This window comes from Corvus brachyrhynchos, unplaced genomic scaffold, assembly GCF_000691975.1.
Source record: "Corvus brachyrhynchos isolate BGI_N302 unplaced genomic scaffold, ASM69197v1 scaffold220, whole genome shotgun sequence".
In the NCBI taxonomy this organism is placed as follows: Eukaryota; Metazoa; Chordata; class Aves; order Passeriformes; family Corvidae; genus Corvus; species Corvus brachyrhynchos.
This window is the reverse complement of record NW_008236209.1, coordinates 2,832,866-2,848,692: the sequence shown is the minus strand read 5'-3', so window position 1 is coordinate 2,848,692 and position 15,827 is coordinate 2,832,866. Positions and strand designations below refer to the sequence as shown.

General features: G+C 36.5%; 1 protein-coding gene across 4 annotated transcripts in view; it reads left to right on the top strand.

Annotated features, from left to right (window-relative positions):
• PCDH11X (protocadherin 11 X-linked) overlaps positions 1-15,827 on the top strand; it is a 439,600-nt gene that overhangs the window by 74,947 nt on the left and 348,826 nt on the right. Inside the window, exon 5 of one of the 4 annotated variants that reach the window (XM_017742440.1) lies at positions 1,577-5,531. The exons of the other annotated variants lie outside the window; for them this stretch is intronic. Coding sequence (XP_017597929.1) covers positions 1,577-1,582 — 6 coding nt within the window. The 3' untranslated portion in view covers positions 1,583-5,531. Of the gene's footprint in view, positions 1-1,576; positions 5,532-15,827 lie in introns of those variants that run through there. 4 annotated transcript variants of the gene reach the window in all.

The following is a 15,827-nucleotide window of genomic DNA, read 5'->3' as shown; positions in this document are numbered from 1 at the left end:
TCCTGTGATCATCAGTAGGCAGGGCTGATGCTTCTGAGGTGTAAAATATACATAACACTGGTGTTTTGCGTTGACAGATACAGAGTAAATTGCACTCAAAGAACATTTTCTCCTAAATTTTAGCTAAATAGCTGTTGGTATAAGCCCTTCCAAAAAGCCATTTCTAAATTGATTACTATGACTCTAAGTATTCTCATTATTTTACCCTAATTTTCTGACTGGTAATTTTGCTTGGGGTTCTGATCTGATGCCATGTATATACATTTCACAAAAAAATGAAATTTGAAGAGACTTCTGACTGAAGTATGAGTCAAAGTGTGCAAGTCATAAGTTAGCAAGCAATTATTTAAATGTGCATCACTACTGAAGTAAAGCTGATCAAGAAAATGCTTTTCCTCTGTGCAACACTCGTAGAAAATCTTCGGTGTTTTCTTTTAATACCTTTCTCTAGAAAAGCATGGGGAAGGTATCTGGAAAGTGTCCCCTTTACCTCATAGTAGAAGGCAAAAACAGAGCATGAGGAGGAGTAAAAAAGAAATTTGTGTTTTGTGTGAGGAAATAATGAAAGGTTTTGAATATGACAAAAAAACCCCCAAACTAATCCCGAGCAAAAAATACACTTTTTTTTTTCCCCAGTAAGACCTTACTGACTGAGTTTATACTGAAGTTGGTAAATGAGGTTGCAGCATTAATAACGGAGTGATTTTTGTGCAAGCCAGAATGACACACAACTCCCTCTTCAACAGCCACTTGCCTTGGGCTAGAAGCAATATAATATTTCAAACATTAAGTGCATTTCACATCATTTTTTTTTCAGTGGGATAACTGAAAAATTTACTCTTTCCTCCTTGTGACCCAACTGTGTTATTTCAAATGTCTTGCTTAGCTATAAACTATTGCTAACGATGAAGTCTGAGTTAACTGTGGTTTAATTTTCCCACTTGATTATTTTCCTGTTTTCTCCCAGAAGGTATTGCACTCAATAATCTGCAGTTGATAGCAATTTCCTGACCAGTGAGTGGCTGGTGTCTTGGTGACTGTGGTATTGATAGTGCTTTCTTTTCTGTGAAATAATTGGTCAGAATGGCTTAATTTCTGTGAATCTTTAGGACTAACCCCGTTGATGATAAATGTAGATTAAAGATGTAAAATAATTCTTCAAATAAAAAATATTTTATGCTTTTAGGAATGATGCTCTTGTATGAAGTCCACAAAAACCCTGTAGAACCTGTTGTAGGTAGTGCAGCAGCATTCTGACAGCCCTAATCTTGCAACAGCACTTTGGGTTTGAGTGGATAAAGCAAAAAAAGGAGTAAGAAACTTAGAATAATATCCATAGAAGCTATTTCTGTGGCTCCTTCTGTTGCAGCATTTGTGCTATGTGTGTAGAGATCTTTGCCTGTGCTGGGAACACACACACACCAGCAATGGTTGGTTACTTAGAACTCAGAACATCCCAGACCACACAGTGCCTGACGTGGTAGAGATTTGGTAGCAATTTGGAAGCAAACGTGACAATTTATGGTGAAAATGCTGCAGGAAAGGGCTTTTCTCATGCTGTTTCTCTGTTTGCCAGCTCTGAACGCCATCGCAGCTGATGTTATGTACTGAAGTCGTACGTGTACTCAATGATGTTAAGCCAGCAAATATGAAAACAAGGAAATAGCACGAGAAAGCCCTTTGTCCTGTCTCTGGTTGCCGAAGACATTTATCGCCTCATCTCCAGAGGGGTTTGGAAGTGACGATGAACTGTTCAAGCTGCCCTACTGAAAGGTATCAAGGGCAAGAATTTTTTAAAAGGAAAAGACAAAGAAATTTTAGTACGTTGTGCTATAGTGTTCTATAATGTAGTTTTGCTAAGAAAAAAAGTAATGTGACCCATCCTTCTTCACAGTTGGTGATTATGGTAAATTTATTTTGCTTGTAATCATCTTCTTGTCCCAGATTTTTTCCTTATTTATTTTAGTTGAAACAATTAGGAATTTTGTTTCTATGAATATATTAAAAGGGAGCAATAAATTTTATTCATATGTTAAAAAGAGAATGTAAAGTTCTTTATACTCCCTGCATTAAAAAGAAAAACAAATGAGTTGTAGTCACTTATAGCACCATTACACATGTTAAGAATTAAGTGTTATTTATATCTATTCCATAATCTTTTTAATGATGATATTGCTGCTATGGGTCATAAATAGAATTGATCAAGTTACTGCTTTCTCATTTTCTAGGCACAATAGTAGTAGTGAAAAACTAGAACTTCATGCTTTCTTATCCACAACATTTTGTAATAAATGGTCACCTTTTAAATAACTGGAAAGCATTCACATAAATTTTAAAAATAAACTTTAATTTGCATTTTGCTTGCTGAAGTCTAGATAATGTCTGTTTAACAGGTGCCAAACATTTAACCTTTTGAAGTATTTTTATTTAAAAAAAAAAAAAAAAAAAGTCATAAATCCAGTGGCTTGATTTTCAGTGTCATAAAATAGGAAATAGTATACATAATTTTTTCACTGTTAGCCAGCACATGGGGTGGGTGGAAATGGCCTACTGTTGTTTTTTTGGTGTTTTTTTTTTTTTTTTTTTGTTTTTCCCCCAAATATTTTTCTATAAAGGTTTTGTTTTGTTTGTTTGGTTGGCTTTTTTGTTTGTTGTTTGTTGCTTTTTCTTTCCCTTAAAGTTTTAATATTATCATTTGTTATTTAGCACTGCTCATTTACAAAATAAAACTTGAGAATCATAGCTTTGTTTGAAGGTTGATTGCAAGTTCTTGTATATTGCCTCACATTTTAGGTAGTAATGCTTAATATGTATCATCTATAATATTAGAACTTCATATGCAATGCGAAATCTCTTAGGAAGCAAAGGAGTATAAAGAACCCTGTTCTGCACTTGTATGAAGACGTGTAATATTAGTTTGCTAGAATAAAGTGAAATACAGACACTGCTTTTAACTGGGATGTATACAGTATATAGAACTTTCTTTTAAAGAAAGAGGTTATTAATGATTCATGAATTAGACTACAACATGGAATTCTTACACATTACTGTATGTTTGATGTAAAGATATTTATAGGCTTGTACTTAATAATCACGTTGCCTCAGTTCTTGGACTGCAGAATGTCTACATGACTGTTGCCTATAGTTTGCTCCACATTTGCTATCTGGCTCTTTCAAAAAAAAATGTGTATTTGGCTATTTGATCTGTAAAATAAATTCTATTAATAATGAAGTACGTATTGTAATTTAGCATATTGTATTGCATAATTATAGCTATGACTGTTACGGAAAAATTTTCATTTCTGGTGATGGAATAATTTTCTTGGGAAGAAGTTCATGTACCTGTGAGACAGTTTTGCTGTTCCTATTTATCACAGCCTTGCAGCATTTATGCTTCAAACTAAAATTCCCCAACACTTCCAGTGGTCAAACATGCAGTGACATTTATTGACTCAATGCCACAATTCAGCCAGTTTAAAGTTCATTCCCAATCCCAGAAGTGCTGTTCAGTGTCCCAAACATGGTCCTGCCTGTTGCTGCTGCAGTTTGTGGAGGTGCTCCCTAGGTGGGTGGTAGGATGATTCAGTGATGTTTAAGAGTGTCAACCCTTCTGCCTTGTTCAGAGTGCTTTGTCAGGCAGACAGGATGATTTCACAGACTTTGAGTTTCTGTTTTTACTTTGAGTCTTTGGATGTCTTTCCTTATGAGAATTAGGTTGGATTTCCTTTTTGGGAAAACCCCTATACATAAATTTAATGTTTGATTCAGAGAAGCAGCAAATAACTTCAATGCTTACCTTGAAACTTTTTTTTTTTTTTAAACTCAAGGGATACTGAGTGGAGATAATACAATTTAGTCATCTCAAGTGAACATGTAGTTGCTCTCAGTTTTTTTTCTCTGGTGGTGACAAGGCATAGATAGACTAAAGCGGGTTATTTTGATTTTAGGACTGCATACCCTCTAGAAGTGCCTACTTTGTTACATTGAGTATGAAGAGAACCTTTGATAAGTACTTTTCTTGTACCAGATGTGCCAGTTATGTGTTTTCAGAGAAAAATAGACTTCATTTTGAGTTCTTTTGCTTTTAACTTAGCTGAAACTCAACTTTTTCCTAGTATTACACTGGTCCTATCATTCTAGTCTACCAATAAGTAATTATAAAAGAATCAAGGATGGTTTTAAAATTTGTTAAAGTTACACCAATGAAATAAAAGGTATATCACATGGTTTGTTGGTCCAAATCAGTAATCTCTCTCCTCTGGTTCTCTCATGAGTCAGCCCAGCCAAATATGATAATCTTCCAAATGCCCTAAGGGAAAGCCAGCAACCTCTTAAGTGGCTCAGTTTCATGCATTTTTTCTGTTTCAATTTTTGTTCTCTTACATCTAAGTATCACTTTTTAAAAAGTGGTATTTTCATAGACTGGTTTAAAACTTGTTCTGAGCTGATTTCCTCTTGATGGTTGAATGGGTTCATGAAAATCTCATGAAAGCCTAATGTTTGTTGACCGAATATGTGTGTGTGCTGGATATCAGTTTCTACACTTTCCTGTCATGAATGCCAGTCAAAAATTTCTATTTTTTTTAAAATAGTATTAATACCCTGAGTCAAAGCTTGGTACATGTGTTTCAGAACCAACTCTGTTTCTCAAATATTTTCACCCACAGAAATATTTTTTTTCTGACTTCTTAGAAGTCAGAGTACCTTATGAGCAAAAATCACTGAGTTGACCAAACGTTACTTTTGAAATTGACAACTCATTATATTTTCTTTGGAATATCAACATATTAATCACAGTTCAGACTGCAATTATTACAGTTACCTCAGTATAAACTCCTCAAGACATTCCCCCTTTTCCCTGGAGCTCATTGCCTCATCCCCTGAGCAGCAGGCTGTGTCTGTCGGGAAAGCTCTCGAGCCTGCTTTGGGTCAGTTCCAGTGTGGCTGAGCAAAAAGAAAACTTCTCTATGTATTGCCAGTTTTAGATTTAACTGATCCAGTTTTAGATTTAAGTGATCCCATGGCTGCTTCCAGCCCTCCAGCACAGCAGCCAGGGCTGGCTCTCAGACGAGCTGGCTGCATCCAGTGCTGTGTTGCCAACACGTGGAATTGTTATGGATTTCTGTGTCTACCAAAGCTCCCTCCCACCCGACCTCAAACACCCCTGAGAGCGAGTGAGGCACTTCAGGAACTTTGGGGGATTTCAATCCTTCTGAGTTTAATTGAGTGGGGGACTTCTGAAGGGCAGTAGGGGGCTGTCAGGAACAAAGCTGGTTTGTGATGTAAATAGAATTATATTTTTAACATAAACTGTAATGCTGCAGGGTTTTTTTTGTTACACTTTGCCAGTGATTTCACATTTTGCCATAAAACATATATTTATGGTGTATCCTGGTCTTACGTATTATTTGTAAAATCTTTTTAACAAATAATTTGAATATATATATTTTTGCTTTCATATTGAATTACTGAGCATTGTTCCTTTTATGTCTTATTTATCTATTTCTAAAATAAATTTTGTTTGACAATTATCTCTGTATACCTTCTGGAGAAGCACTGTTTTTAAATACACCTCTGGTCTGTTTGCTTAATGCATGCACACCATCAAGCATCTATGGAGACTGGTATTTTTCACAGTTTAGGACTTAAATAACGTAGCCACACGTAAGCTTTGCAAGAAGAAATGTGCCTCTTTGAAAACCTCATACTCTTCAGCAGAACATTTCTTTTGTCTACAATTTTTTCAAAGAAATCTAAGCAGGAATTCCGAGAGTTACATGGTTCCTAGTGATGTTTCCAGGCACTGTGAGTGTTTATATCTGTCTCTGTATGTATTTTGTTTGCATGTGTAGGTGAGGGGCACGAGGGTGCACACGCCACTGCTGACACCTTCAGTTAGCAGAGGTTGTAGGCAGTAACTGCTGCACAGGCTGGAACTGCAGATATCTGCCTATCCCAGCATCTCTTGCTGTGAAAGATAGCCAGGCTCTAAGGATTTCAATCTGCCACATTATTTGATTTTTGGAAGATTTGTCTTCCCTTCTGAGAGTGTACTGGATTCTCAATATGTGAGAAAATGACTCTTGGTGGCTTGGAGGTTAGGATACAAATATGAAAAGTACAGTTTTGAGTTTTAGTGCTATGATTCTTTCGCTAGGTTATTTTACTCATTCTGATACTGTCTCTCAGTATTCTGAAATGCAATTTTTTTCTACTAAATAGACTCATATTCTTAAATTTTGCCACTGAAAATATAGTCAAAATGACATTTTTGTGTTTTCTCCAATTTGTGAGCTTCTGCTTATTTCATAAATAGACACATGTAAATCAAATTCAGTTACTTGTATGCATAGAGATGGATATTAAGTGTGATACCAGGAATTTTTCAGGGTCACTATTGACTTTTTTCAATCTTTTAAATAGGTTTTATTCATTTACGTTTTCATTTCCAAGGAAGGTGTTCATTCAAGCTGAAATCACTTTTTTCCAATAAAAGCTGAACAATGGTATCAGAGGTATGAAGTTTGATTTCTCATTGCTGAACTCCAGCTAAGAATTATGAGCTGAATTTTGGTCTGTTGTTCTCAGCATTGTTTCCATCCTTTCCTAAGAGAAGGGTTCCGTGGCTGTTGGATGGATGAAGTGCCCTCTGCTCCTGTTCTATGTTTCCTTCTGGGCTGTGATCTGAAAGCCTCCAATCATAGGTTTTCCCACACAAAAATACTTTTCCTAGGTCTGGATCTAAACCATCCATGTGCTGATGTTTTTTTCTCTCCCTCTCTTCTATGAAAAAGAAACCAACAGGGGACAAATTCTGGTCTTTTCCAGACACTTGGGCACGTGTGTTTCAGACAAGCAAATGAACTTCAAACAGGTGACTGGGATTTGGAAAGTCCTTTCCTTTGAAAGGGGTATTGGGATATTTGAGTAATTGGAAATTACTCAGAATTCTGTGATTGACAACCAGACTTGGCAGTGTCTGCATGGACGAGGTCATGGCCACGTGCAGGGGTTAGGCAGAGCTGGGATGGAAAGGGATGAGGGAAAAGGAAGATCTTGTCAGTCTGTAATTATTCTTGTGGTGAGAAACTGAATCAAAGTCTTAGAGTGCCACATCAGAGATCTTTGCAGATGCAGTTTTGAGTCGCATTGGGACAATTTTCTTAATTGTTTTAGTGTTGATTTATTTGGGATAAAAGCAGCAGAATTCTGCTGCTAACTTAGAGTGTATGTGAACACGTGGATGTGTGTTCATATCTGGGTTGAAAAGTGACTCAGATCAGGTTTATTGGGATTGAAAGGTAAGGTGTCTTTGTTGTATTGTTGACTGATTTTTGTAGATTGCTAGAAATTGTGTTTCCCTCCTTTTGAAAACAAATGTGTTTGGAGCTGTAAGTGAAGAAGAAAAGTAACTCAGACTTGGAAAAATATATGGTACAGTTTTCTTTGCTATTTAACTGGAAGAAACTGCTTCAATTCCTAAAGATGGCACAAAAACGTTGATTTTTTTTTTTAATTTTTTAACTTGAGCTGAGGTAAAATTACAGTTTTTGTATAACGATAAACTGCCTTCTACCTTTTTTGCATTTTAATTCTTGAAATACATTAAAATAAATTTAAATCAAGTGCTTTTGCTTGCCAGTACCCAGTTATTGTAACTACCTAAACACATAGGTACAGATATTTTGAACTCTACTCTATGAAAGCCTAAGTATTTCCTACCTTCTGTCTTCTGTTCTCCAAAGTCTGTGTTTCTGGAGGTGTTTGACATGAAACCGTCTGTAGCCAACACACCAAGGAATCAAACTGAAGGTGGAAAAGGGCTTTTCTGTTTAAATAAGTCTATTTGTAAACAAAACTTCAAGAGGGGAGGAAAACATTGGATTATGTTCTCAAGCTTAGCAGAAGGGAAACAACAACTTCTCCAGCCTGCTGAGATTTTGATTGCTATTGATTTCAAAGTTAGAAGCCCAAACAACTGCAATTTATACGAGAAGTGTTTCTCCCAACTCGTGTTAAACCCAGAACTCAGTGAGAGCTGCAGCTAAGAGCTGCTGCCACTTGTGAAGGTGTATGAGATATTGTTATTAGCAGCAGTGATCAGCATTGTTGTATTCACTGCTCACAGTCCGTGCTGAGTCGCCTTGATCTGTTATATTTGCTAGACCTGAGTGGGAACAATGGATTTACCAAAAATCCTGCAAGAAAATCTTGGTTTTTCCTCCTTCGAATAGCAGTCATACTCTATCCAAATACAGATATCTAATACTTTTCAGAAGTGTCTTATTAGACACACTGTATGCTTACCTTTTTAATTCTTATTTTATATATTGTAGAAGCTTATACATGGGTATAGATATAGATACAAACAAAAAGATACGGTAATTTTCTAAAACTTTTCTTGTTTTCTTTATAAGAGACTGTTCAAAGACATTTCCTGCTGTTTAGAAGCATGAGGCTGAATGGATTTTTCAATGGCCTGAAGCAGATTTTTAATCTAGCAAAGTGACATTGTGACTAATTTAAAAAACATGGATAAACAGATTGGTGTTTGCTTACATGCAGCAATCATCAAACCTACTGATTTTGCAAACAAGAGTCTGGAGGATTTGATAAATGCATTTTAAGAAACTTGTATGGCCAAAGTTGTAAATCAGTCCCTGCTAAAGGATCTTTCCTGATTCCTTCCCTTGCATCACCAAGTTTATTGTAAGACCACTTCTGTGCATTATGACTTTGGCCAACTTTTAACCCAAGTTACTTCGTAGCCTGTCCATCAAAAGTTGTCTTTATTCTTCCATGTTGGAAAATAATACACATAGGTCTAACACTCTGAGATTCTTGTTTTCTTGTCTTTAATGGATGGCTTAGGATTTTCCTATTGTGATGTTTTCCTATTTTTACATTATTATATTGAAACTGTGGGTGGGTGGGGGATTTCTGCATAAGGATCCAGGCATTTGTAAGATCCTGCACTTGGTGATGTGTCAATTTGACATTTGACAACAGCACTGTGATAATAACCAAAGTAATTATTACCAGATGTATGAACCTCCTGGGACAATGTATAATAACCATTGAGGATGTGTCAGTGGGTCACACAGTATATTTCTATTTCTTACATCAGAATTCTTAAAGATTGCAGATCATGGAATCATAAAATGGTTCAGGTTCTGAGCAATCTGTGAAAGTCACCTACGCCAGTCATGGCACTCAAACCCAGGCTCTTTCAGATCAGTTTTCCCTGGCCCTTGTTCAGTTGACTTCTAATATTTTAGGATCCTCCAGAGTATGTCGGTATTTCAGTGGAAATCAGAATCCTAATTGTTTTTATGAATCCACTGCCCACATGTATAAATACCCAATGAATTCGAATTACTTTTAGCTGTAAATTTTTAAAATATATCTATTGGTATGGATTTTTGGGGTGAACCCCCAAGTACACTGTTTGCTGCTCACTTGTATGGCTTTTATCAACTTTCGTTTTCATCTTTATTTTATAAATATGTTGTGAGTATTTATTCAAATTTCATCTAGTGGTAGTGAAAGCGCTGAGAAGTTGGCACAGTCTTGATAGTTTTGCTCACAATGGGGTATCAAACCTCTTCAGAAACTTATCTCAAAGGTTGGATATCAAAAGCAGACAGAAATGACAGAATAATTCTGTCAGGAACAGTTAAACCGGGAAAATGTAATTGGAGGCAAAAAAGCCTTTTGATGCTTCCTGTATACAAGATATACAGTGGTGCAATTATCTGCTTTCAGCTCCCAAGCATGATTTATTAGTTACAGTAGTTTGGGTTTGAAACACTGAACATGGCTGAGACAGCATGTGCTCACTTGTGTGAGGGCTCCAACATCTGTCCTCGCAATCCTCTTACAGGCTGTCTTTGAGGATTTAGGAAATGGCAACATGAGTTCTGAAATGGATATGAAAGAACAGGAGTTAGGAGAGGGGGGTTGGAAGAGGATATTCCATTATTTCATTGCCCCTTTTTAACACATTAACTCATTGAACTGTTTGTTTTTATTATTCCAGATGGGAGCAAGATGCATATAAATGAATAAAATGAAATAGAACAAATCAAATGCTTGGCTGCTGTTCAAGAGCTGCTGAGGCTGAGCTTTATTAAATTCACATGAGGATATGATAACTGTGGAATTTCACACAATAAACTGCACTAATCTTACTCGTGAAGAACATAATTTTTCTTGAGATAGATGAGAGAATCTGAAATTTTGTCATGAAAAAAAGTCCCTTTGGAGCTTTATTTTCTGAGGGCATTCACCACTTGAGTGAAATCTGTACATGTCCCACACCCACAAACAGAATCTTCATGCACAATCCATTTTTACACATCAAAAGTTTCAAGGGTTTGTTCTTTCTCCGTGGCAAAGTGGAGAATACTTCAAAGTAAGTTACTGTGTTCTGTGTTAAAGCTCTTCCCTGTGTCATCCAAAGTCCCTTCAGGAATAAGCATAGTTATATTTTAAAAGGGGGGCAAGAGCATTACATTTTAAAATTATATTAGATATGTTTAATTTATATTTAAATAGGAAAACATTAAAGGAGAGCAAACCAAATATTTTTTATGATTATTTTCAGGGTATAATTCACATTGATGCCTTTTCTTTTTTGTGCCTGTAGACCATTTTTATGCTTCTGCAGTTGAATGACTGTTTATAACTCAATGCTTTTAAGACATTACCTGTTACTTAATGTAATTAATGTTATTTTTAATATGCTGTTTTTCCTTATTTCTTTTTACTGAAACTCCAAAATTACTGTTCAAAATATCAGATTTTTTTTTCCCCTCAAAACTCCAAAAGTATAATTCCTCACCATACTCACATAATACATTTTGTTACATTTTCCATTTAAATGTAGTATAAAACTGCATTCATAAACTATTTCCTTGTATCTAAAATGAAGGAAAAAGAAAATGCTAAAACTCAGGGTTAAATGACTGAGCTCTCAAATTTATTGAGAACCTTTTCTTTAACAGAAAAACAAAAGAAAAATCGAAATTGTATGGGAAATTTTTATAGGAACTGATTAATCATTACCTTCCAAAACTCATATATAATTAGAGTGGACATCACATGGAAATAAAAACAGTAGAAGGAACCTGCTGTTTTAGTGTTTTGATGGCATCTCATGTATTTGGTTGGGTAATGTCACACACGTCAATTTGCTTTTGTGGGGCTGAATAACTCGTTCAGTGCTGTCTCCTTTGAAAATGAGTGAGAGACACAACCTGTCTGCCTGAGAAACTGAAGGAATTCATCAAAGCCACAAAGGTAGGACTCACCTGCAGACTACCTGCACTTATTCCTGGAAACAGCAGTCCAATGGTCCACAAAAAACATAATGGCCAGACAAAGCCTGACATGTGTCATAACACATAGAGAACCTTTTCTTCTTGTGAAACCAGCCCCAATAAAAGCTCAGATTTAATCAGAACTGGTTTGCCTCTCCCTATGTCAATCAAACCTTTTATATTGATAATCTGAGGAGAATAGGGTTGAGAACACAAAGTCTACTTTTGTATTATTAAGATGAAAAGATTCTGCTGGGGTTTGATAACACTGGAGATGCAGAGGCTGTTACAGAAACATAATGAATATCAAATGTATCTGCAAAAAGGACTTTTTATCAAGATAAAATCCTGATGAAAAATGCCACTTTTTATTTTCCACCAGACAGGTTTAAAGACTGCAAGTCAAGAATGTAGATCTTTATTTAATGGAGGTATTTAGTTTAGAACACTCTGTGCAGAAATATGAGCCTTGAATTCAGATGTTTCTCATCTGAGCTAAAAAAAAAAAAAAAAAATTAATATTAGACTTAGTTCTTTCATATTCAAAGACAGAATATTAATAAATTAGAATTTACCAGTGGATGTCACAACCTTGTGGGTAAATCTGTATAACATGTTATTCCAAATGAATTCTGTAGCATTTGAACTCATTTCAGTGTAACTAATTTTGTTTCTTTGTTTGTTTTTAAATTATTTCCAGAAGAGCAAGTATCTGACTAGTCACTTCTAATTTATACATCTCAGAAGTACTGGGTTCCATAAGAGATGAGATCAGATTTGGTACAATGAAGCAAAAGTTGGCATATGCTAATTTTATATGGTGGGTCAATGACTGAGTTTTTTGGGTTTGGTTTTTTTTAAGGTAGGATAGGGTTATTAGTCTGCTGTTAATTTTTTGATTGCTTTCTGTTTAGGGTGTTATTCAGGAAGGAGAATGAGGAGCTGGAACAGGATGTTCCATTTCTGATCAAACAAATGTTACGTGATGGGAATTCTCAAGGGAATGTATCATAATCTCCTACAGGGATTGTGGCAGATTGGCTTACACTGCTTGTGTTCCACAACTTGTGTGGTTGTAAGCTTTGTGTGGATCTTCTTTTTGGTAATTGTTCTTCCTTTAGCCATACTGTGGCCTGAGATTGGAAGAAAAAAACAGAAGGTGAGAAAGGCTTAATAGCAATTTTGTTTTTGAAAGGGAGAGGCTGGTTGATCCAGCTTCAATCTTTACAGCTGGATCAACCAATAATTATTGAATTACAGAGACAAATGGCAACTGCAGAACCTTATGAGTTCTGCTGTAACCAGGAGAGTGAGAAGGAAAGGAGAATCCATACCACATATGGTAATAACATTTTGAGAGGATATCCAAAACCAGATAGGTGGGAATGGAAAACCCCGTCTTTGCTATGTAAAAGACAAAGAAAATAAAAGAAGACTGAATTTCGTCTCTCTGCTGTTTGGTGTGTGGTTGAGGCTGATTGGGGTTTTCTTACTGAGAGACAGAACTGCACTGGCTGTACCCCAGGGGTTTATGGAGCCATATCCAGGTGTTGGTGTGATCTCCCCAAAACAATGATCAGACCAAATCCCTCTCCCATACCAGCATTTTGGGCCTATTATAGTAGGAGAAGTGCTGAGGTGATGTTTTATTTGTTACTGTCTTTGGGTTATTTTTATTGTCTTTTGCAAATTTAGAACAGAATGGCTGGCAGAGGGGATCAGGGAAGGTGCTGTATCAGGCAGATCAGGTGTATCAGGCTGGACTGTCAGAGTGCTGAAGCTTGGGGAGAGAGAATAAGCAGAGCACCTGCAGCCCTACCATTCACTTGGGATTATGTAATACTGGGTATGGAAGGCAGACATTTTTGTAGTGATTTCTTCCAAGTGATCATAGTTTCAGTTTTGAATGACTGTAAAGGTAGCAGAATTTTTTTTTTTTTTTTTTTTTTAATGAAAGACTTAGCTTGGAATTCATTTCTTCTGTAGGAGGTGAAGGAAGAGAGCCCCACGGAGAGAATCACTGCTGTAGCTGTCTCAAGCTCACACAAGCTACAATGAGTCACTCTTAACTCTCTTTCCTCTAGGTACTGTAGGAGGTAGCTGTGTGAACACTTGGCTTTTAGATAGCTAAGGCTGAGTAAGATGATTTCTGAAATCTAATACAAAAATAATTTTAAAAACTAGGGCTCACAAAGCTGAGAACGTTTTGAAGCCATGACCTTTAGTCCTATAGGCAGATTGCTCTCAGTTAGAAAGAGTTGAAGCAATTAAAAGACAGATAACACAGAGAGGAGTTTTTAAACTAAGTAGAAGTATTGTACTCAGATATTTTCACCTCCAGTGACTCTAAGGTTAGGATGCTTATTTCACTGTGTGTTGTTCAAAGTTGTTTGAAATATTAGCAAATTTTATTGTGAAGGGAGAGATTAAATTCTCTGATATATTTCCCTTATTTCTCTAGAATAAACCATTTCTATGCTGTGTTATAATGATTGTATTTCTTACCATTAAAGTGATTTCTCCTCATTACATCCTTTTTGTATATGTATTTTCACCAGTTTGATTCACCTGCTTTACTCTTTGCCATAATCTGGCAGAGACCCAAGTGCATTCATTCTGCTTGTTTATTTGGCATATCAGTTATAACCAATATAAACACCAAGAGAAAAGGACCAGGGGTTTTGGAGAACATGCATTTAGGGAGGAGGCACATGCCTCAGACAAACTGCCGTGGATCCTGGTTCATTCCAGCAGACTGAAAACCATGATTCAGGAGCAAGTGAGAAATGTTGTCTTCAGGCAGTGGGTGGTGTAAGCACTTTGGTTTTTTTGCAAAGTTCACTGGTGTCAACATGCATGATTTTGTTTCCTTTGATAGCATCTAACCTTTGGAGGAAATGCCAACCCCTTTGTGCTGTGCTGGCACCCATGGCAGGGACTGTGGGTCTGTCAGTGGGACCTGGGTCAGTCCCTGTGGCAACACATCCTCACCAGATAAAGTTCATGTCATGGGAGAGGGGGCAGAGTCAGTGTCATCCTGAGCTGTGTCCCTGCTCTGCTGATCCATCACTTGCAGCAAAACATTTTGGGAGAAGAGTCCAACAGAGAATCTTTCAGAAAAGTCTTGACATTTTGCCATGTAAGTACTACTACAAAGCCTAAGCTGAGTTAATGGTTTTAAAGTTTTCCTGATCCTCTTGGATTATGCCACCTGTACTGCTTTTTGGAAAAACTAGACTAAGAATGATAATTTGTCAGTATAATAATTCTGAGATGGGTTATAAATGGAAAATATTCCATTTGGTTGCCTGTTTCCTCTTCCCTGAAACTTTTGGAAGACTGAGCAGCACAGCTGCATCTTTATGCACAAGTGTAGGAGCAGAAGTTGGAAGTAGGGTGATGGGAAGGTGGGAAGTGGGCACTTTGAGGGGGAGGATTTTATCCAAATTAAATCTAGAAACTCCTAAAATGTCACAGAAATATTTGAAGAAACTTGGTTTTTTGCATAACTTTTACTGAAGTCCAGAAATTTTGTTGTGTATTGGGCAGTTTTTAAGGAGCACTGTGAGGGGTGAAAAGAGCCTTATAATGTAGAAAACTGAAATTAAACTCCACTGTAATACAATTCTGCCTTTTATTTTTTTTTTTTTTCTTTCTTTCCCAATAGTCTATTGGTCTTTACTGCTTTTGTTGACAGACATCCCAAATCTCATCAACTGCTATCCCGTGTGATATTAATTAACACATTTATTGTGATGTCCAGAAGGATGTCAAAGTCTAATTAGACACTTGAACTATATTTCCAGTGTGAGTACAGCTCCTGTCTTGTCAGGGTTTGTGTTTTAGGGTGGTGAGGCAAAGCTGCTCTTACCCTGTGATAACAATTTCAGACTGGGGAGGTTTCAAACCTGAACCTTCCTGAGTACTCCCGATACTCATGTGCAAGACTGAAGGAGTAGAGAAAACCCAACCTCAACACAAACTGTATCTTAATCTAGTTTCTATTAAGAAAACCTGACAAAAAATTACTTTTGATGGCTGCATGTTGGTAAACCATAAAAGAAGAATTTCTATTATTGCTATTTCTTACTTGGCTGATTTCTTCAAGGCTACATCTTGAAGCTATTTTAATGGAAAACCAAAGTTACAGTTATTATCTGATGCTTCATCTAATTTTCTTTCTTCTGGTTTGGAGCAATAACTTGCATTTACTGTCAGAAAAAAAGAGCAAGATAAATGTATAATGAAGAGGTAGAATGATTTCCTATAAAGACCTCTTTGCAATACTGTACATCGTATTGCATTTTATTTATTCACAGCTTTGCACTCGAAGAAAACTACAAGGAGATGAAACTTCCAGAGGAAAAGCCCTATGAAATGAGAACAAACAATATCAGAGCATAAGGTGTCTTGCTAACCTTTAAAAATGCGATTCAGTCCCACACAATTTTCCTCAATCAGGAGCAAATCTGCAGCTCTTTAGCAGCAAACCAATCAGTTGGGTTC